Source organism: Osmerus eperlanus, chromosome 1, assembly GCF_963692335.1.
Source record: "Osmerus eperlanus chromosome 1, fOsmEpe2.1, whole genome shotgun sequence".
Lineage (NCBI taxonomy): Eukaryota > Metazoa > Chordata > Actinopteri > Osmeriformes > Osmeridae > Osmerus > Osmerus eperlanus.
The window spans coordinates 14,164,950-14,184,797 of NC_085018.1; the positions used below are offsets into that span (position 1 = coordinate 14,164,950).

Sequence of the window (19,848 nt, forward strand, 5' to 3'; positions counted from 1 at the left end):
AGGTGAATGAGGGGCAGGAGAGACACCTTCTCACTCTGCCTCTCTCCCATGCTGCCCTGTAAACCTGTCACCCCCTGGGGCTCTGGTCTGGTGACAGCAGAGAGCCCCGGGTCCCCGGTCCCAGTGATAACTGGGAGGGGAGGCGAGGTGAAGCCAGATGCTTTAGGAACATAGTTCCTAAAGCTTAGCTATGTTGCAATCTTCATCAGACTGCAACCTCTTTCAGTGCTCGGCAGCACTGGCAACATAGAGTTCATCGCAATTTTAACCCTCTTTATGTTCTATATTCAACCCTATCCCTCAATCTCTTTCAATAATGCTTTTGTGCCACATCACCTCCCTCTCGCTTTCTCTCTCTCTCTTTCTTTCTTTCTTTCTCCGACTCTCTCTCACTCTTTATTGGTTCTCTCACATATATATTATTATTATTATTCTTTTTGCCCCCCTAAAACTCAGTCAATATTTGGCCTACATAGACAAAGTAGGTGTCAAAAGTTTCGTCTTGGTAGCGATTGAGTTGCTTCTATTGGAATTTACGTTCCGTTGCATGGTTTAGGCTGAAGTTAAGTTTTTGTGGCGAAAATTGAAGCTAACGGTGGCTAATTTTCTAGCCACAGTCACTGACGTTACTAACGTCACTACGTCACTAACGTCACGAAAACACGCGTGACTACCTTTGGCAGAACATTCGTTTTGCATCTGTTAACTTGGGGGATAGCTAGGCTAACTATAGCTTTACTGCAAGGCAGCTGCAGAAACACCACAAGCAAAGAGGCCAGGGTGATAACTATTTACTCATTTTACTTTGTGATATGACACACAATTGTGATGTGTAATGTACAATATAAGCTGATATTATTAAGGAAGTACATCTACTTTCGGAAACAGTAGTCTACTATGTCACTGAAGTATTAGCATCATGACGTTAGCCTGTGTTGCCCGGGCAACACATACTACAGTGGTCTATGATGTATCTGTTTTCAATCGTTAAAATAAACATTCCTCACATATACATTTTCGTTGTAGGATTTATTATGACATTAGATTACAAGTAAACGATTTGTGGGTGAAATTATCATTACCTGTGGTTTCAATCCAGTGTATCACTGCAACGCTGTAGCCTACGCGAGACACTACAAAAACATCTACACAGCTGTAGGAAGTCAAACGGCGACAGAACATGTTCGGCACTCCCCTTACTTAAATCAAAAGTCTATCTAACTACTAACCTGAACTTCATTGCCCCAGCCTAAACTTTGTCAATCTGTTCATGAAAATAATTAATTTCAGCCTAAACCGTACAACGGAACGTTAAAAACAATTCAACCAACGCAATCGCTACCGAGACGAACACAGCAGTAACGCTAGTCTAGTACTGTACCGTAGTAGTACAATTTACCGGGGCAGCTTCTCCACACAGGGCTATATCGCATTTTGCGTTGTTACTGACAATGATCGCTACCAGTGAGCTTTTTATGAATGAGCGATTTTCCACTAAATAAATGTCAAGCTTATTTACGTTTTGGGGTGCATATTTTCAGTTAGCAGATGGTACTGTTTGAATCGCGATTCCATCTTCTACTGCCAGTAACGTCGTAGAATAATCTTCAAAGGGGGTTCTTTATTAATGAATGAATGCAATGAGTAGGCTAAATGCATGAAAATATCACGAGAAGGGAAACACTTAAAAGGATGTTTAAGTCATAGAGATTAGGTCAATTTGTACACCTGTCTGCCAAATTTATTCGTTTTGTTTCAACGATGAGGCTGCCTCTTGCAGGGGAAATGAGAAGACATCTATTTCATTCTACACTTCACTCGTATTTTCAGTTGTAAATGAGCAGCAAAAAAAAATGCTTTTAAATCTATGTCATCTTTATAAATAATAAGTATGCATTTTTATATAAAATATACAGAAATATCAGTTGTAAAAATGTCATTCAAAAACGGACCCCTGTGCAACCGACGCAAGCAAGCACACCCTACAATTTCCCCAGAAATTGTACCCTCTCTAGTTCTCTCTGTCTCCCTCCTTCCCTCCTTCCCTCCCTCCCCTCTCTCTCTCTATCTCTCTCTCTCTCTCTCTCTCTCTCTTTGTCCATCGCTCTCTCTTTTTCCCCTTTCTCACTTTCCCTTTCTGTTTCTCTCTTTTTATAGAAAACCCAGCCATGATGAAGAACACTCAGAATCCAACCAGTGAGTATCCTTCATACAACCCTGCTCACCCACTAACACATCTCTCCTCACTGGAAGACATAAAACCTTCCAGATTATGGTTTATTAACTTAACTAGTTTCCCCGACGGTTGCTATTTCGCGTTTTTAAGCCACTGTTGGGACATGGAGCGACATGGAGTGATTGCGCTGGGGACCGACCTAGCATGTCTGTTAGACTGAAAGACTAAGCATGTCTGTTAGACTGACAGACCTAACATGTCTGTCAGTCGGTCCTTCATACTCTTCTTCAGAAGAGACAAGCTGAAAGCAGTTCAGTCCGGGATGTTCCAGGAAGTAGAATCTTCCTTAAGTGACTCACCACTTCAATCTCCCCAGAAGAAGAGAGAGATGAGGGTTGGTTCAGACACACTGTGCTGGCTCGTTGGCTGCTCTTCAGATTATCATATGTAAAGATGAGGGACTGTCAGAAGACGCCACAGACGGAGAGGAGAGTTATCTTCCTTACTTCCTGTCTTTCTTTCTTTAATTCCTCTCTCTCTCTCTCTCTCTCTCTCTCTCTCTCTCTCTCTCTCTCTCTCTCTCTCTCTCTCTCTCTCTCTCTCTCTCTCTCTCTCTCTCTCTCTCTCTCTCTGTCTCTCTCTCTCTCTCTCCATATCTCTCTATCTCCCACTCTCCCTCCCTGGCGTATCTCACTGATGTAAATTTGAATATGCAAATGTTGAGGCGGGCACAGGCACAGGTGTGCCACAGCAAGGACAGAATCAGGTCAGCGCAAAAGGCTGAGAGCGGCGCGGCGGCCGAGCTGCAGACATGCCTGGCATACCGGTCAGACAGCTGGTGAACACTGCCCCGACAGGTCGCCACGCACGCTTCTAATCCACCAATGGCTGAGCTGTGTGTTTGTAAATGAGTGCGTACGCGTGTGTGAGGTGGTGGGGGACCGCCCCATCAGTCAGTCAGCAGCAGGGCCCGAGCACACAAGCGGACAGTTCTACCCATGGAGACCAACATTCATCTCTGTCAGAGTCACAACGCTGTCACAGCAAGTGTGTTAGAACAGCACTGATAATGGTAATGAACTGAGCTCGCGGGCCTGTTGAAGAATGCTAGCATACAGCTAGAACAGCTCAAGGTATTTGTTGTTAGAAACGGATCTAAACAGCGGTGTTCAATCATGTATCGTAAGGACAATGACTTGAGTGTTTTGTTGTATTTGTTTGTATTCTTCTGCGGAGAGATCTTAATATTTTCAAGCATGAGAATCTATGCATCCACCTTAATGGATGCTTGTCTCATTGTCAGCTAGCTTTGTGTGTGTGTGTGTGTGTGTTGTTCCCATGAATGGTGACTCTGTGTGACTGTGCTCTCTCTGCAGATGGGGGCTCATCTCCACACGTGATCAGACTAACATGGATGCTGCTGGTCCTCACAGTGACTGCCGGACTGACGTGAACTCCCTTCCGACACACACACACACACACGTGTGTATACACAGGAGCACATGTACATCTCAACATATTTCCTGTCTACTTACAGTCAATACACATACACGAACACACCCCAAACACACACACACAGAAACAAGCCACAAACACACATGTACGAGCACACACTCACCACAATCCTGCAAGCCTTTTCCAGTCATCCGACAGACCCTAGATGCGTCCGTTTATCAGGAAACAGTGTCGCCAACAGGGGGCGCTCCACCCTGGTTTTTTGTAATGAAATGATAACCAATATTATGATATCAAAAGAATAACAACCGTGAAAAAAAAGAACAAAAAAAAACACCTTCAGTATATCCTCGCCCAAGCCACACCCTTTTTTTGGTTTCCTGTCCCAAGTCTGCCTGTTGATCAATGAAATCAGTTGTTTGAAGAAAAAAAAAAGATTATGTGAAAAAGAAAAAGCATTTGGGTTTGTTGTGCTCCATTGAACCGTCGAGGTGTCGACTGAACAGAGCAGGGGGAGAGAGACAGACATATGTGGGCCGGCCCTCCATAATGACCCAGCCCACACTGCCCCCAGCCCCCCCAGGCCTGAGTCCCCTCTGGCCATACCATGCCTGGGAACAAGACCGGATGCTCTCAGAGAACATTCTTTTCTATTACGATGGTTTCATTTTTTGTTCAAATGGCTCAGAATGTACAAGAGGACTTAAAACCAAGCAAAAATGAAAAGCGACCGAATCTCCTTTTTTGAGTGTATTTTGTGTACATCTGTGTAAATATTGAAGATAATTAAAGAGGTTCTATAGGTTCAGGTTGCTGGATGTGGAGGGGTTGCAGCTCACAGCCTTTTATTTGTATCTCCTCATCATCCTTCGCTGGTTACAGAGAGAGGCTGTGAGGAAAGATTCGAGGCACAGACCTCTCCTCTCTCATACAGTTTCTCGACATTTGTACGACAAGCCGGAAAACCAGGACAGAAAAAAAGAAAAAAAGAATTCAACTATCTACCATATGTCTGCTGTTTTTTGGGGTTGTGGTGCATGTGACGTTTGACGATTCTTTCTCCTTTTCGTGTGTTGCAGTTAGTCAACAACACTGCACTTCACTGTCACTGGGCTGTAATCCAGTAATTTACTTGTTCCATACTATCTTAAGTGACCTGCGTTGTGTACAATACGTAACCCTTACCCTGTCATGGACTAGTAGGATCATTTTAGCTGCCATTCTGAGAGGACCTTCACTGGATGCAGCGTGTAAACAGGGTTGTTGCATTTGTTTCACATCACCTGTATTAAACATTGAGAGATGCTTAACCCACCAGCCTGGAGTCTGCTTCGAGACACAACTCTGATTCCCTGTGTTTGCTGCACCATGTAGACCTGCTGCTCCTGTCTTCCTTCTATGAGGGATGCAGTTGCCTTTTCTTCAGACCCCTGCATGTGCAGTCACTGTGGGGGTCGCTAAGGGCCGCGACGAACCACTCACGCTTGAACCAAGCTAGCCACAGACGGCACACCTCGCTGTTCTGTTGAGGTGTTCGACCCCAGCTCCCTCTCTCCTTCTGAAAGGTGTCCTGACAGGAGGAGTTCAGAGGAGATATAAGCTATTCCAGACACAGCATGTGCTCTGAGGATTAGCTCTTAAACCTGCTGGGAGGTAAGAGAGGAGATTTTGGGGGGCTTAGTTAGAAGAGAGAGGATGCACCCACTTTTTTGGGGGGTGGGGGGGGGTGGGGGAGGGGGGGGGAGAGAGGGGGGGGGGGGGGGTGTCTCACCTTGCCCAAACACTCCCCCGTTCCGATAGCGGAGAGGTACTTGAGGCTTGGGAACAATGTGAAGCTACTTTTCTTTTGTGTTTCTGTCGATCATTTTGTGAAAGAGAGAGAGAGAGAAGTTAGGGGGGGAGGGGGGTGCGGATTACTATCCGACTACAGTGCTATTATTAGCACCACAATTGTGATTCAAGAGGCACCTCAATGCCTTTTTTTGTGCTTATTTTTTCCTCTTTTTTTCATTTACATTCAAGAGAGAAAACAGGTCCATCAGTAACCCTGAAAGCATTAGAAAATGTGCAAATTGTCTTTTAATGGCTTAATTATCTTGCTTGATGAATACAATGCACATCCTTCGTTTGTTTACCAAATGATCAGGTTGTGTGCAGGGTGCTTGTGTTTGTTTTGCTGCCCGTGCATGTGCACCAGATGAAAGGTTCTCTATGGCCTCTTCAACTCTGAAAACACAATGATTTTCCATGTACATTGATGTTCTCCGCGTGAAGTCAAGGCCGTCCATGGCGGGAGACAATGGAGCACATAATAACACTCGATAACTGATTATGCATACTTACTAAAACGCAGAGTAGCGCATATCTGTGGCTTATTAATGTGAGTGACCCACAGAGGCGTGGGGGATTTATAAACAGTTGTTGACTTCCTCCATCATTTGTATGTCCTGCTGGGACATGGAATATATGGAAGCAGCCTTCGCTGACGACTCCATTTGAGAGCTCCAATTTCCCCTTACAGTTCCTGTCTTATGTCACCATATAACAGCAGAAAGTGTTCCTAATCATAGTCCATAGACATGACGTGTTTCTTTTTTTTTTTACTTCTGTGACATCGCAAGGAGAAGTGGAGGAGAAGAGAAGGGCAGGGTGGGAGGGGGGGGGAGAGGGGAAGTATATGAAATATGAAAACACCTCCTCAACACAAAGAACATGCTATCCTCCAAACACCATGCTCTGCCTGGGTCCCCTGGAACATAGGATGTGTGTGTGGGAGGGGGGGGGGGGCTAGGGGCAGGAGAGAGGTAGCTGGCTTTGTGTGCTAGTCACCTGTGAATAATTCAAGAGCAGTCTAACCACTCCATGACGAGTACTATTCTCCTCATTTCACCTGCAGGCCAAGCTATCAGATGACCAGGTAGTGTCTATGTCAGGAGGACGCTGTTCAAATGTCCTTTAGTGTGACTCCCCCCCCCCCCCACACACACACACACACACACACTCCTGACATAAAACAACCTTCAACCCCTCCTGACCATACAAACTCTCCCCACCCCCCAACCCAGCCACAAACTCCCTTCGCCCACACAATCCTTTCCCCCCACCCCCTTACACCCCCACCCATAAACTCCCTTCACCCCCACCCCCTTACACCCCCACCCACAAACTCCCTTCACCCACACACCTACCCCCTTATACCTCCACACCACCCACACACCTACCCCCTTATACCTCCACACCACCCACACACCTACCCCCTTATACCTCCACACCACCCACACACCTACTCCCTTATACCTCCACACCACCCACACACCTACCCCCTTATACCTCCACACCACCCACACACCTACCCCCTTATACCTCCACACCACCCACACACCTACCCCCTTATACCTCCACACCACCCACACACCTACTCCCTTATACCTCCACACCACCCACACACCTACCCCCTTATACCTCCACACCACCCACACACCTACCCCCTTATACCTCCACACCACCCACACACCTACCCCCTTATACCTCCACACCACCCACACACCTACCCCCTTATACCTCCACACCACCCACACACCTACCCCCTTATACCTCCACACCACCCACACACTCCTTTCACCCCCACCCACAAGCTCACTCCGCCAGGCTGCCAAACATGTAGTCTTTGTTATGACCCTGGCCTCGAACAAGCGTGTTGTTATCGGCAACGCAAATGACAGCGGGGACAGTGGTGACTGAGTGACACGGCCCTGCTGTGACAGAGACGTATGTGTGTGTGCCAGTGATGTCTATGGATATAGATGGCCTTGTCACAGTGTTCACGTCAACAGTCCCACTCAGTCACGGAAACGCCAAGCGATCGCTGCATCTCTCTTACAAATGGGTGTGTTTGTGATTCCAAACAGTTGTTTGGTTAGGGGTTTTCGGGCGTATTGTTTTCATGACTCCACACTGGATAATCGTAGTGTATCTGAGTGAGAGCACATACCTCAACAGTTAAATTAGCTGGGTTCACACAGTATAAGAACTTTGATCTCTGAGGTTTGGCTGAACAAACAGCTGGATCCTGGTTAGTAAGCAGGACATGAATGCTGGCTATCATCTCACCCCGCCCTGTAGGCAAACCATGCTATCTGTGCTCAGCGTGTAGTTCTCTGGACTGGCAAGGGAGGGTGATCCATCAGGATCCTCTGCAGACAGACATCTTTCAAATTTCAGCCCAGTCCAGTAAACACCGCAATACGGGTCCCGAAAAACACAATGTCACAAGCAAAGATAAAAGAGACTAACCTTTGTTTAACCCTGAAATCTTCATACCACTCAAATGTATACCATTGCACCTCTAAACCATTAAAGCTTTAAGCCATTAGGTGTAGCCTCGAAGTCAGCGATCTGTGATCTGTGTTGGCAAAGAAAGTGACATCATGTGCAAATGGTCTAGCGCTGACACAGCACGTCTCGTAGCCAAATGGTTCCCTCCTATTTCCATGTGGCCCGCGAGGCCGAGGGAACGTGCAGCTCACCTGCAGCAGGTAAACCCAGGCCCGGGCTGAGCCCCGCCCTCACTCAGGAGAGAGGGAGGGATGCAAATAGAGCAGCTGACGGCAGAGAAAGGTTTCAGCTTTCTGCTCCGTCCTCAGACAGGACAGAACGCAGATACGCTCACCCGACTTCAGACGGGCAGCAACGCAGAGACTGAGACTGGGGTGAAAACCTGCTTCTGTAGATTATAATATGCTTTTTTAAATAACGTAAAGGGTACCCAGGGACAGGCCAGGGAGGATTTTACCTTTGGGGACTGGTTGGTTCCAACGATGCCCATAGCAGAACTGCTGGGGGTTCAGTTTGACATGCAGCTTCTGGGGAAGCTGAGTGTATCCGTGGCTGCGGTTCTGTTCATCTCCTGGGCCTTCCGCTTTTACACCTCCAGGACCAGGGTGACCAGGAAGCCCCCCCTCCACGACCCGGCCGCCCTTGCCCGGCCCTCACATGAACCGGAATCCCCTCAGAGCGGAACATGCCGGAACTGCAAAGCCCCATTGCGACATCAGAGCGCCCCCAGTGACACCGGAGATGAAGGTAAACAAAGCGAGGCCTCGCTGGTGCGCGCCGGCAGTGATGACTTGACACCCGAGGACACCAGCACGCTCACAGGGGAGGGACAGCTGGCCCAGATCGTAAACTCCCCAGGGTTGACAAACACAGGCGAAATGGCGGAATCGCAGGACAGGATCAACGCTGATGAACACAAGAACATAGAAGCTGAACACCCCCCATTCCACCTCCCGGAAACCGAGACTAACAAGAGCAGTGATTCTGACCAAGATACTGAGAACGGGTCTACACTGAAACTGCCTGGTCATAGTGACAGCAGGGCAGCCAGCCCCTCAGGCCGGAGGTCCCCTTGCTTCCTGCAGAGGTTGGAGGGCTGTGTTGGGGTCGGGGTAGGCCGAGAGCTCAGGCAGAACCTGGACCTCCAGGGGGCCCACTCCTGTTTCCTCTCCAAGGCTGAGATCACAGTGGAGGACGCCCATCTGGTGCTGGAGGGACGAGAGGACCAGAACGTCATCCGAGGGAAGATCTACGAATACTACGTGGAGTCGTCCTCGGTTACAGAAGCCACCCCTGGGATTGGTCGGCAGGAGCGGGGGTCGCAGGGGTCACGGGGGTCGCTGGACTCGCCGTCGGGGGAGTTTGGAAGCCGGGGGAGCAGTCTCTCTGAGCCTCCTCCGTCTCTGAGCCCCATCGTCATGAGGGATCTGGTTCTCACCCAGAACGTAAGCGAGGCCGAGGACCTTTTCTCCCCCGCCAGCCCGGAGCCCCGACTCACCGACAGGCCGGTGCTGCTGCGGAAGGACAGCTACCTGAGCGCAGCAGAGCTCTCCGAGTTCCACATCCCCAGGCCGGCCCCCAGGGCCTCCACACCACTGAAGCCAAGCCAGGGCCCTCACAGCGGGGACACCAGCCCCGCCAGCCCCCTTAGCCCCACCACAACCACCTCAGACCCTAACGTGTGGGAGGAGCCCAGCCTGGAGACGGTGGCGGGCGCCAGGTTCCTCCACCCACCCACGGAGAACTCCTCAGAAGAGGAAGGCAGCATGGTGGGGCGGCTGGATCTGGGCAACTGCATGGAGGTGCTGGCGCTGGCCAAGAAACACGGCCAAGGCCACCTGCGGCAGGCGGCGCTCCGGGTCATGTCTGACAACTACTTCCAGGTCCTCAGGGACCCCGGCTTGTACGGCCGGCTGATGGCAGGGGAGCGGGAGCAGGTACAGAGACTGCGGACGAGGGGGAGATGTTTCCTGGTGGCAGCCGACATGGACCCCCAGGACTGGGGAAGGAGCGACGGCTCTCAAGGGTTCGGAGCAGGCCAGAGGACATCCAGCAGGCTGTACTACTACGATGACTACCAGGACTCCTGGCACCCGCTGTGCCAAACACCCCAGGAAGTCGTTTCCAAAGGCTGCGCCATGTGCACCATGGACAACTACTTGTTTGTGGCGCTGGGCTGCCAGGGCACGGACAGGGAGATGAAACCTTCAAAGCGAGTGTTCTGCTACAACCCTGTGACGTCCATCTGGAAGGAGATCAGTCCCATGAACGAGGCCAGGCCCCACTGCAAGCTGGCGGCCCTCCAAGGCCACGTCTACGCCATCGGCGGCGAGTGCCTGTCCACCGTGGAGCGCTACGACCCCAGGAGCGACAGATGGACGTTCGCGGCGCCGCTGCCCAACGACACGTTCGCCGTGGCCCACCGCGTCACCGTGTGCAACGAGGAGCTCTTCGTTTCCGGGGGGACCCTGAGGTACACGCTGCTGCGCTACAACCCCAGGACCAACGCGTGGAGGCGGAGCCTGATCGTGGGCACCAAGGAGAGGACCACCGAGATGGTGGCGGTGAGGAGCTTCCTGTATCGCTTCGACGTCAACCCCATCCTGGGCATCAGCGTGTACCGCTACCACACGGGGGCCCGCCTGTGGTATGAGTGCTGCTCCAAGCGCATGCTCCACTGCCCCGCCTTCCAGTGCGTGGCCGTGGACGACACCATCTACTGCCTCAGCCGCCAGTTCACCATGAGGTTCCTGGCGGACGAGACGTCGCCGGCGTTCGTCGCTGACGACCTGAGTGTCCTCGCCGAGGCGAAGGGCGTGTTGTTTCCCGTGGTCCTGTCGCTGCCGGAGAAGAGGACCCTCCAGACCAGCGTGTAATCAGACAGGGGTCGTTAGAGGACCACAGAGGGACCGTCTGCTCTGATTGGGTTTTACTTTCGCGGCTGAAGGCCTTCTCCTCCTGCGGGTTGCCAGTCCTACAGGGAGGCACAGCTGCCCTAATCAGGGGCGGTGAAAGTAAAATATTAAGGCCATTAATGGTAATTAGATGACTGCTTGTTTAGATTTATACAGACAGCGCCGCCATATAAATCCAGTGTGTTGGTGGAAGAGCTGTTTGTTCCTTGTGGATCTGTCTGCTCCTCCTTTCCCCAGCCCCTCCCTCCCTCGCTCCTCCATCCCTCATTCCTCTCTCCCCCCTCGGTTCCTTCATCTATCAGTTCTCTCCTCCCTCCATCACTCCTTCCTACCTCTCTCCTCCCTCTTTCCCTCTTCCCTTCCTCAAGCCTCCTCCCTATGTCACACCTCACTCCCTCTCTCATCCCTTTATCTCTCCTCCTTCCTTCCTTCCTCCCTGCACTGTAGTTACTCCTAAATCAAAGAAAATGTGCTCTCCTCTTTTGACTGTGGTGAAAAATAATTTCCATTCATGCTTTGGAGCACAGGAAGTGACACATTCGCAATCCATTGAGGGCCATGACAGCATAGCAGCAGCATCATTCTTACAGTGGACTGGACTCAATACAATTATCCACTTTCACTCTATAAATATGACATGATTGTGGCTCACTGTGAAATATACGTGAGCTACTAAAAACTCAATGTCCTCTCTACTTCTGATTCCCTTCAAATGGAGGATTTACAATTTTGCTGCAGTTTGGAATAATGCGCTGGAGATCAATGATATTGCATTGCTTCAACCAGTAATTTAAAGTTTGCTTTTTAACCAAATAACAAAGTTATTTTCCCATCTGCACTAAATATGCATTGAAACACAGTAATTAAAAAGTAAGAACTCATCTGGTCAATGAAAGTAATGCTTGAAATAACTCAAGGCTTACACTTAAGACATACAATAACATAACATTGATGCGTTGTGGCTAACTGGAAAAATGCAGCACAACCACAAAGCGGATTGGTTTGTTAATCAATGCTCATTAATACCCCTGCATAGACAAATGGTCTAACTGTTTACCCAATCAAGTTATATTTAGTTGTTGTCCTTCTAAAGTAAAAGCATGGATGAAGAATGTTGCGTTGTTTACAAAGTGACACTAGCATGTTTGTGACGTGTTGCTATAGCACCATCAAGTGGTCACCGAGAGCATAAAAAAAAGAAAACGATCAACTGCTCTGAGCGACAACACACACACACTGGGCGCAACACACACGCACGCACACACCCACACACAATCAGTAACATCATTGAGTGTGTACATATCTCAACAGGAGGTGCTCAAGGGAACGCCACAGGTGAAGTGTGACACAGATGGTTGACCATCAAACATAAGCATAGTTGATTCCTTCCTAATTAAACACTTTGATTCCCTGTAATGAAACAGCTAATGGAATGGGACTTAGTCAGGTCTCCTCAGACTGTGCCTTGCACGGCTTGTGGCACCTGATTCGCCTGAATGCTCGGGTCAGCCATGGCATCAACAGCACCTATCTCTCCTGGTAATGTGGGCTGACGCTTCCAGAGCGCCTCCAAGTTAATGATAAATGGTACACGTGCGAGGAGAGACTGCATGTGATTATCCTCTGAATGGGTGGACGTGATTCATGGAGTCCTTTTCTCGCACATACACACACATACACACACATACACATACACACACGCATACACACACACAGGGAACATACTAAGACTTCAAGAAGTTACTGTATAGGGAGGCTACATTTTTATTTTGGGGATGCCCCAGAGTAAAGAACAAAGCAGCCGGTGACCCAAGCTCAAGTCCTGTCCCATCGTCCACCAACCCCCGGTCCTCCCCCCACCCTGCCCTGCTCCACCTAGGCCCGGCCGAGGGGCGGGAGGAGCCCGAGGCTGGGGTAGCTGTCTGGGACCAGCCTGCTGGGCTTCTGCCTCAGCTCCAGGTCCTTGTTGTGGTTGTTGGCAGGGTAGAGTCTGCTGGAGAGGCCTCGCGGAGCGCTGGCCGAGGCGCGCTGGGGGAAGGCGCTGGCCGGGGGCCTCTGGTAGGACGAGGCGTAGACGCTGAACGCCGGGAGGGGCTCCCGCTGCTGGTCCAGATGGAGCCGTCTGGACCGAGCCAGGCCGAAGTTAGTAGGGGGGGCTGGGGGGGGGGGGGGGGGGGGGGCGGAAGGAGAGATATGGAGAGCAAGAGAGAAAGGGGGGGAGGGGAGAGAGCGGGAGTTAACAAGAAGGAGATGGCGGCATGGTGGGGAGGAAGAGAGACAGAGGGGAGAAGAGAAAAAAGGGAGAAATGGAGAGAGAGGAAGATACAAGGAGATGGGGGCATGAGAGGGGGGAGAGAGTGACAGAGAGAAGGAGAGGGGGGAGAGAGTGACAGAGAGAAGGAGAGGGGGGAGGAAAAGAGAGTGGAGTATGGAATAGAGAGAAAAAGAGGGAGGCAATGGAGACCGAAAAGGCAAACAATAAACTTAAATAATGAATTAAACGTATGACAGATTTGGGACAATCAAAGAGTTATTCATCCCATGAACGCTAAGCCTAAGTGTTAGCCTGATTATAGGGCCACTTTTCACAGTTTTATCTTTTCATAATCTCAACGGAGCCAATGTATTTTTATGTGCCAAAAAAGCTTGTTTCTGTGATGCTGATGCACTTAGACAGGATTTGTCACTATTCACTAACCAAGCTAATGGGAAGGTAGTCGAAACAGGCAGCTTGCCATGAGGGCTTCACTCCTCTACCTCTACAGCAGAGCCACTTACAGCTAATGACACCGTAACATAGCAACACTACAACACAACAACAGTGCAATGCAATAACACCACAATGTCACAACACCACAGTGTACTAACACCACAACGTCACAACACCACAGTGTACTAACACCACAACGTCACAACACCACAGCATACTAACACCACAATGTCACAACACCACAGCATAACAACACCACAACGAGAGATGTTGGAAATGAAAGGTGGGGTCTCTCTCCTACCTACGACTGGTTGGTCTGACCTCTCTGGCGCCCACGCCATCTTGTCAGGGTGCCAGGAGCGCAGCGCGGGCAGAGCGGCGCCGGGCCTGCGGGCGTACGCCTCGTCGTAGAGGGTCACCAGGCAGTGGGAGTTGGGGATGCCATGGTGGGATAGGAGCAGCTTGCTGGGAAGACCCTGGAACAGCACACACACAGACACACCGACAGTCTTCCTCGAGGCTGTAAGGGCTCCTCATAGTGTTAAACTCAACCCCCCTCCCCCCTTTGAAAGTAGGAAAGAAAAAACATACACAAAAGCCCCCCACTCCACCCTCCACCTCCCCAAAAAATAACACGCACACACACCCATTATAATGATATCCTCTTTTCACAGTTCTACAGCAATTTCATTCTTTCTTTATCTCTGTAGCCCCCCTCATCCCTCAACCCCCCCCCCCCCAACAGCACCACAACCACCACCACCCCTGCAATTGCTCAGCCCCTCAGACCGAGACTTATTCAGGACCATATTCCGATGTTTGAATCAATTCAATACAATTCATTGTGATGCGGTTTACGTCTGTTCTCTACAATTTAGCTCAATTCCATTTAATTCCGTTCAATTCAATTCAGTTTGTTAACCCCAAAGCAAATTGAAGTGTCAGGTAACTCTGTGTCCACAGTTACAGAACAAGAAAAAAATAAAATGTTAACTGTGGTAAAAACACGCCAATCTTCTCTTCTTTACTCTCCTCTCTTCTACTCTGCTGTGATGCCCAGTCCATGCAGACCTTCACATTCAGCTTCACATTCCTGCCTTCCCGCTCGCCTCTATTTAACCAATCACTGATCTGACGTGACTTGGTTCGCTTAGGATATTTAAGCACTGACAGCTTGCTCTCACCAACTAAATCTTTCACTTCAGACATTACCTCCAGGAATGGAGGGTGAAAAAAACTCTCTTTTTAAGTATTTCGATATCTCATCCTGGACTTTGAGGCCTTTGGTCGTGGGAGAAGGACTTTGCTCTTTGATTCACTCATCTCCTCAGATGAAGACGCAGGGCAGAGGAATGCAGATCTAACGAGCTTCTAACTGCCCATTCTGATTCTGATTCAGAGGAATCAATGATTCTTACTGTTTCTGGTAAATACCAAAGTAGCTGAAAGCAACCAATGCAGCGGCTCATTGAGAGCTGTATTAATAACTCTCTTTGTTTTTAAGTTAGGTTGGTCTGACCCATGTGAATTGTAGTTTTCTTTAAATCTATGTGTTTGAATGTCCGTCCGTGAATGTGAATGTATTACCAATCATACATCTACTGTACACATATATAGATACATAGATGCGTGCAGTATTTGGGACAATCAGAGCATTATCCATCCCTACACAGCATGTATAGCTACGTATATATTTGACAGATATAGCCGATTATGTGACCCACAAAGTAAGCAGTTTGTGTGGTGTTCTGCGTTTTGCTCTGGCAGCTGTAGACTTGCAGGTGAGGCTGACCTCTGATCTCCTCAGGGCACTTCGTCTCAGGAAGACATCTGGTCGATGGTTCCAATGAGGCTGGTAGTCTGACCGGCTGGTGCTGTTGGCTGTCTGACATTCCCTGCTGAACTGGAGAGGAGAGTAGAGTGGAGTAGAGTAGAGTAGAGTAGAGTAGAGTAGAGTAAAGTAGAGCAGAGGAGAAAAGGATGGAACAGGAAAGGAGAGGAGAAAACAGAGGGTAAAAGAGAGAATGGGAGAAGATAGCAAAGAAGACCCAACAAGGCTACAAACACGACCAAGTGAGCACGAGCCCCTGGCACAAGTTCAGCAAAAGCTCACACTGTCCCATCGACCGGAGCTGTTCTACAGCATTTCTAAAGACATCCGTCGGTCCGGAGACTGCACAAGCACTCCCGCAGTCTGGCTCCACGTCGATGCAATTATTCTGACCCTCACTCCAGCCTCTCCCACTGCAGGTCTCTGCTGATATTGCTCAACTGAAGCCCTCTAATCACTTTGGTATAGATCTGAATGGTGACTGGGAGGCCAGCCCAACCCTTGGCGCCCCGCCACGAAGATAGTTTGTTGAAGATCTTTGGCACGAGAGAGCAGAAGGTTGCTCATGTTCTCACATTCAATTAAAGTTTAAGGCCAACTTGACTCTTTAGAGCATCTTAAGCTACTCTGTACTTTGCTTCTGTCATTGAAACCCTTGGCCACTTTACAATGATTTGAATTAGTGGTGCAGGAACGCTATTAGATCAAATATAAATGTGACAGACTTACCTGCAGTTTCTCTTCCACCCAGTTACCTATGAGGACTTTGTTGCCATATTTCTGCTCTATCCTCCAGCCAGGTAGACTCCACTTATCGCAATGGGGCTCTCGTTTCCCCATGTTGCACAGGTGTCTCTCTCACACACACACACGGACACAAGCGCAAACACACACAGACCCAAACAGCGTTCACTGTGGATCTGGATGTGTGCTGTGACTGTCCTATATCGGAGCAGGGATTGCCAGTCAAACACTGAGCATGAGCCGGCACTATGACATAGGCACGGTAGAGGGAGAAGTTCTGTTGCTATGGATACAGCAAACATTCTGTGGCTAACAGCACAGACAGGCAGCAGTGGCACTACTTAGGAGAGAAAAGGAACAATTATATCTCCTTCATGTCTGATTATTTTAAAGAGGTCTCATTACGCAGTCTTTAAGCTGCATTTTTGCTGTTGGATCGAAACCCTTGTGGAACTGGAATAGCCTTAAAACACGATTGCTCACAATAATTAAACATTCAAAGGTGTCTTTTAGCATAGTCTTTAATGTAAAATACAAGACAAGGAACATCAAAATGAATGTTGATATCAATTAATGTTTCCTAAAGAAACCCACATATTAGAAACCATGGCAGAACCAGTTCATTTTAGAGAGTTTTGACATAATTCACAACACTATCCACAGCCTGTGTTGCTGAAGCAAAGCTGAGCCAACCCTGGTTCATAAAGTTAACAATACCATGGAAACCGTCTGTCACATGGTGCCAGGTGACAGCCAATCCCAGGTCACGCAGCCTCTTCCTGTAAAGTATCCCATCATCCCTCAGGACGTCAAACTCGCAGGTCAGGACGAACGTGGGCGGAGCCAGGCGAAGGTCGTCATCGTCGGCCAACAAGGGCGACACCTCAGGGTCCAGACCCGCCTTGACGGCGTGGTACACCTCTCCATCGAAGTCGTGGGTGGGGGGATCCCGGTAGCCCCTCGCCAGGCAGGCAGGGGGCAGGTTGGCCGGGGAGAGCCACTCCTGGTACCTCTGCCTGAGCTCCAGGGGCACATGCACGCCGTCCAGCACATCCTGGCACCGAGACATGTCACCGTTGAGGTACTGCAGGAAGTAGAACGCCACCCTGCCACGGAACAATATGGGCACGGCGTGGTTCTGCTGGTACGAGGGCAGGCTGAAATCCGCCATCTGCAGAGCTGGGTAGATCAGGACCTGGGCACAGGGAGAGGGCAGATGTCCAGACGTCCTCTTCGCCAGGCGCTGGCACAGCGCGGCTGCCAGGTTTGCTCCAGCACTGTCGCCGCCGACCGCCACTCTGGCCGGGTCCACGCCGAACTCCGCCTCAGCCACAGACAGGAAGTGACACGTTGCGGCCTCGCAGTCATCCAGCTGTGCGGGGTACCTGTGTTCGGGGGCCAGGCGGTACCTGAAAGGGGAGGGGAGGGTACAGGGGGAGAAGTTGGATTTCGGGGATTTGTGTCCAATCCTGTGACAGATCACAGCCAAGTGGGCGGAACTGTACTGATTTGCGAGTGCTGAAAGGAGAGTTTAGGAAGGACACTCACCCGACAGACACCACCGTGGTCTGGGACTCCTTGGCGATGCGCCTGCAAATATCGTCGACGATATCTGATCAGGAGACACAAAGGGCTTCTTTAGAACTAGGAGAGAAGTTGTGACACACACAACCACCATTGCATGACAAGTAGACCACTATTATTCAAGGTAGGCAACGATTTATTGCTGTAGTGAGGAGCCAATTCTTTTTTTTCTTTTTGAATTATATTTTTATTGTAATAATTTGTATTATATTTCATTTATATCCACAGAGAGTGTTGGAGGGAGACAGAAAAGCAGAGAGAGAGAGGGGGAATGTGTGCAGGGCCAGAATCGAACCCAGGCCCCTGGTTACGACCTTGGCCATAATGCCCTTAATCAATTCATGATCTCATTATTGACTCATTCATATATTCAGTCAGTGAAACCCCTAAGCACATTTCAATCGTTGGCGTGCTCTTTGAACCAGTGAAACCTGTCAGAAGAGATGAACTCTGTGTGTGGGATGGAGCTTGTCTGTGCACCTTACCTATGCTTCCGGTCACCCAGCCTCCCCCGTGGAAGTAGACCAGAGCCCTGCCCAGGCCCTCCCAGGCCCCCGTGGGCTCATACACCCTGATCGGCACCCCTGAGAACCTGCCATCCTTCACACGCAGCCCGGGGGGAACCGGCTTGATCCGGACCAGGAGGAAGGCCCTGACCAACCGCGTGATGCCGATCTGGGAACACAGACCCAGACGCTCCAGGATCCGGCCCTAAGGGGGTAGGGGGGACGGGGGAGGGTTGGAAGGGGTAGGTGGGGTGAGTGGGGTTGGGAGGGGTGCGATGGGGTAAGGGGGATAGGAAGGGGGAGGTGAGGGTGGGGGATTAAGTTAGGTGGGGTGTGGTGGGTGGGTGTGGTTGAGAGGGGTGGGCTAGGTGGGTGAGGGTGGGTGGGGTAGACAGGGGAGTGCGGTAGGTGGGGAATACAGGAAGAGTGTAGGTGGGAAGGCAGGCCAACATTCTACGGTGATCCATCAACGGGGAGGCAAGATAAAACGTTTTATGTCTCGCCACACAATTACAATCAAAGGCTTGTTGACATTTATGACAACAATAAAACATCGTAGTTAAGTAGGTCATTCAGAGAGTTCATCTGTAATCCAGGCATGCTGCTTCTTCTTGGTTTGGCTCCCTACCAGATGGTTCTTTGTAAAAGAAAGTTATTAACTATTGTGAAGGGATTTTAGAGGACATAGCACATATACATTTTGCAAAATCAGCATTGTGGGAATCATGAACTCAGTATACTCCAGAGCCAAAGTTAAATCTCTGCCCTTCACTGAGTAAACGCATCATTAAAGTGTGCACTCATGCCTTGTGTAAACAGCTCCAGCCCAGAACGTCGGAAATGACTTTGAGTTTATCAGGGGGAATAGAGGACACTAAAAGGACAACCATTTCTGTGGAGTTAGAAACCATACACCTTTTTTAATAGGTCTGCTGCAACCCAACAGCCATGTTTTCCTTTACACTGTGGAATAGGTTCCATTCATTATTCACCAGAGAACATGAACATGATTTGACTTGCAGAAAACATGAAATAATAAGCAGTAACAATTCCGCGGATAAGACACTCACCACAATCGCTATGCCAACCAACAAGCCATGAACTACATGCAGTTTCCAAGGATTTGCAACCCCAGGAGGAATGTCTGAATTCATCAGCTCCGAGTATACAAGGCCAATTACCAGGAGGAGGAAGGCAGCGACGAGCGCAGCAAAGCCAATTATTAAAATTGCTGTGGCGATGTCCATGCTGCCTTGAGTCGGAAACAGTGTAGGTGACGGTCCTTGCAGGTAAACATTTCACCCAGCTAGTCCCTCACTCCTCCCACATCTCTCTCTGAAGCCACATTGTTAAGCCCTGCTCTCTCTCGCTCGCTTAAAAGGCATGTTTGACTGGCCCAGTAGTCAGGCACTACAAGGTGTGCGGCTTTTTAAGCGTTTTTTTCACACACGTCATGTTTGTGTCTAATGCTCACAACTTTTACAGGCACTCCCAAGTGACAGGTTGTTGAACAACCTTCATTTTCATTCAGAAGTCATTCAACATGCATTACCAACCCACACAAATTGTTGAGAAACTGTAAACCCACACTA

General features: G+C 49.6%; 4 protein-coding genes across 4 annotated transcripts in view; 2 read left to right on the forward strand and 2 right to left on the reverse strand.

Annotated features, from left to right (window-relative positions):
- The window catches only part of igsf21a (immunoglobin superfamily, member 21a), a 124,295-nt gene extending 120,269 nt beyond the window's left edge, over positions 1 to 4,026 (forward strand). Inside the window, exons 9-10 of the mRNA XM_062461676.1 lie at positions 2,158 to 2,196; positions 3,553 to 4,026. Of these exons, the coding sequence (XP_062317660.1) occupies positions 2,158 to 2,196; positions 3,553 to 3,629 (116 nt within the window). The 3' untranslated portion in view covers positions 3,630 to 4,026. The remainder of the gene's footprint in view (positions 1 to 2,157; positions 2,197 to 3,552) is intronic.
- Positions 4,027 to 8,339: 4,313 nt separating this feature from the next.
- Positions 8,340 to 11,978, forward strand: klhdc7a (kelch domain containing 7A). The gene has a single exon (XM_062471498.1). It carries the CDS (start codon positions 8,449 to 8,451, stop codon positions 10,840 to 10,842), a length of 2,394 nt encoding a protein of 797 aa, XP_062327482.1. The 5' UTR covers positions 8,340 to 8,448; the 3' UTR covers positions 10,843 to 11,978.
- Positions 11,979 to 12,756: 778 nt separating this feature from the next.
- Positions 12,757 to 16,364, reverse strand: cfap107 (cilia and flagella associated protein 107). The gene is made up of 4 exons (XM_062471624.1): positions 16,152 to 16,364; positions 15,384 to 15,494; positions 13,893 to 14,067; positions 12,757 to 13,037 (listed from the first exon to the last, which is right to left on the reverse strand). The coding sequence occupies exons 1-4, from the start codon at positions 16,260 to 16,262 to the stop codon at positions 12,757 to 12,759; spliced, it is 678 nt and encodes a 225-aa protein (XP_062327608.1). The 5' UTR covers positions 16,263 to 16,364.
- Positions 16,365 to 16,710: 346 nt separating this feature from the next.
- On the reverse strand, positions 16,711 to 19,542 carry aadacl4 (arylacetamide deacetylase-like 4). The gene is made up of 4 exons (XM_062471746.1): positions 19,327 to 19,542; positions 18,236 to 18,461; positions 17,715 to 17,778; positions 16,711 to 17,575 (listed from the first exon to the last, which is right to left on the reverse strand). Exons 1-4 carry the CDS (start codon positions 19,501 to 19,503, stop codon positions 16,792 to 16,794), a joined length of 1,251 nt encoding a protein of 416 aa, XP_062327730.1. The 5' UTR covers positions 19,504 to 19,542; the 3' UTR covers positions 16,711 to 16,791.
- Positions 19,543 to 19,848: the final 306 nt, after the last annotated feature.

Excerpts from the sequence above, each read along its gene's own strand:
- klhdc7a (XM_062471498.1), top strand. The coding sequence starts at position 8,449 with ATGCCCATAGCAGAACTGCTGGGGGTTCAGTTTGACATGCAGCTTCTG.
- cfap107 (XM_062471624.1), bottom strand. The coding sequence starts at position 16,262 with ATGGGGAAACGAGAGCCCCATTGCGATAAGTGGAGTCTACCTGGCTGG. Across the intron at positions 15,495-16,151 it reads GGGTGGAAGAGAAACTGCAG|TTCAGCAGGGAATGTCAGAC; the intron begins GTAAGTCTGTCA and ends TCTCCTCTCCAG. Across the intron at positions 13,038-13,892 it reads GTCAGACCAACCAGTCGTAG|CCCCCCCTACTAACTTCGGC; the intron begins GTAGGAGAGAGA and ends CCCCCCCCCCAG.
- aadacl4 (XM_062471746.1), bottom strand. The coding sequence starts at position 19,503 with ATGGACATCGCCACAGCAATTTTAATAATTGGCTTTGCTGCGCTCGTC. Across the intron at positions 18,462-19,326 it reads TGGTTGGCATAGCGATTGTG|GGCCGGATCCTGGAGCGTCT; the intron begins GTGAGTGTCTTA and ends CTACCCCCTTAG. Across the intron at positions 17,779-18,235 it reads CTGGGTGACCGGAAGCATAG|ATATCGTCGACGATATTTGC; the intron begins GTAAGGTGCACA and ends TCTCCTGATCAG.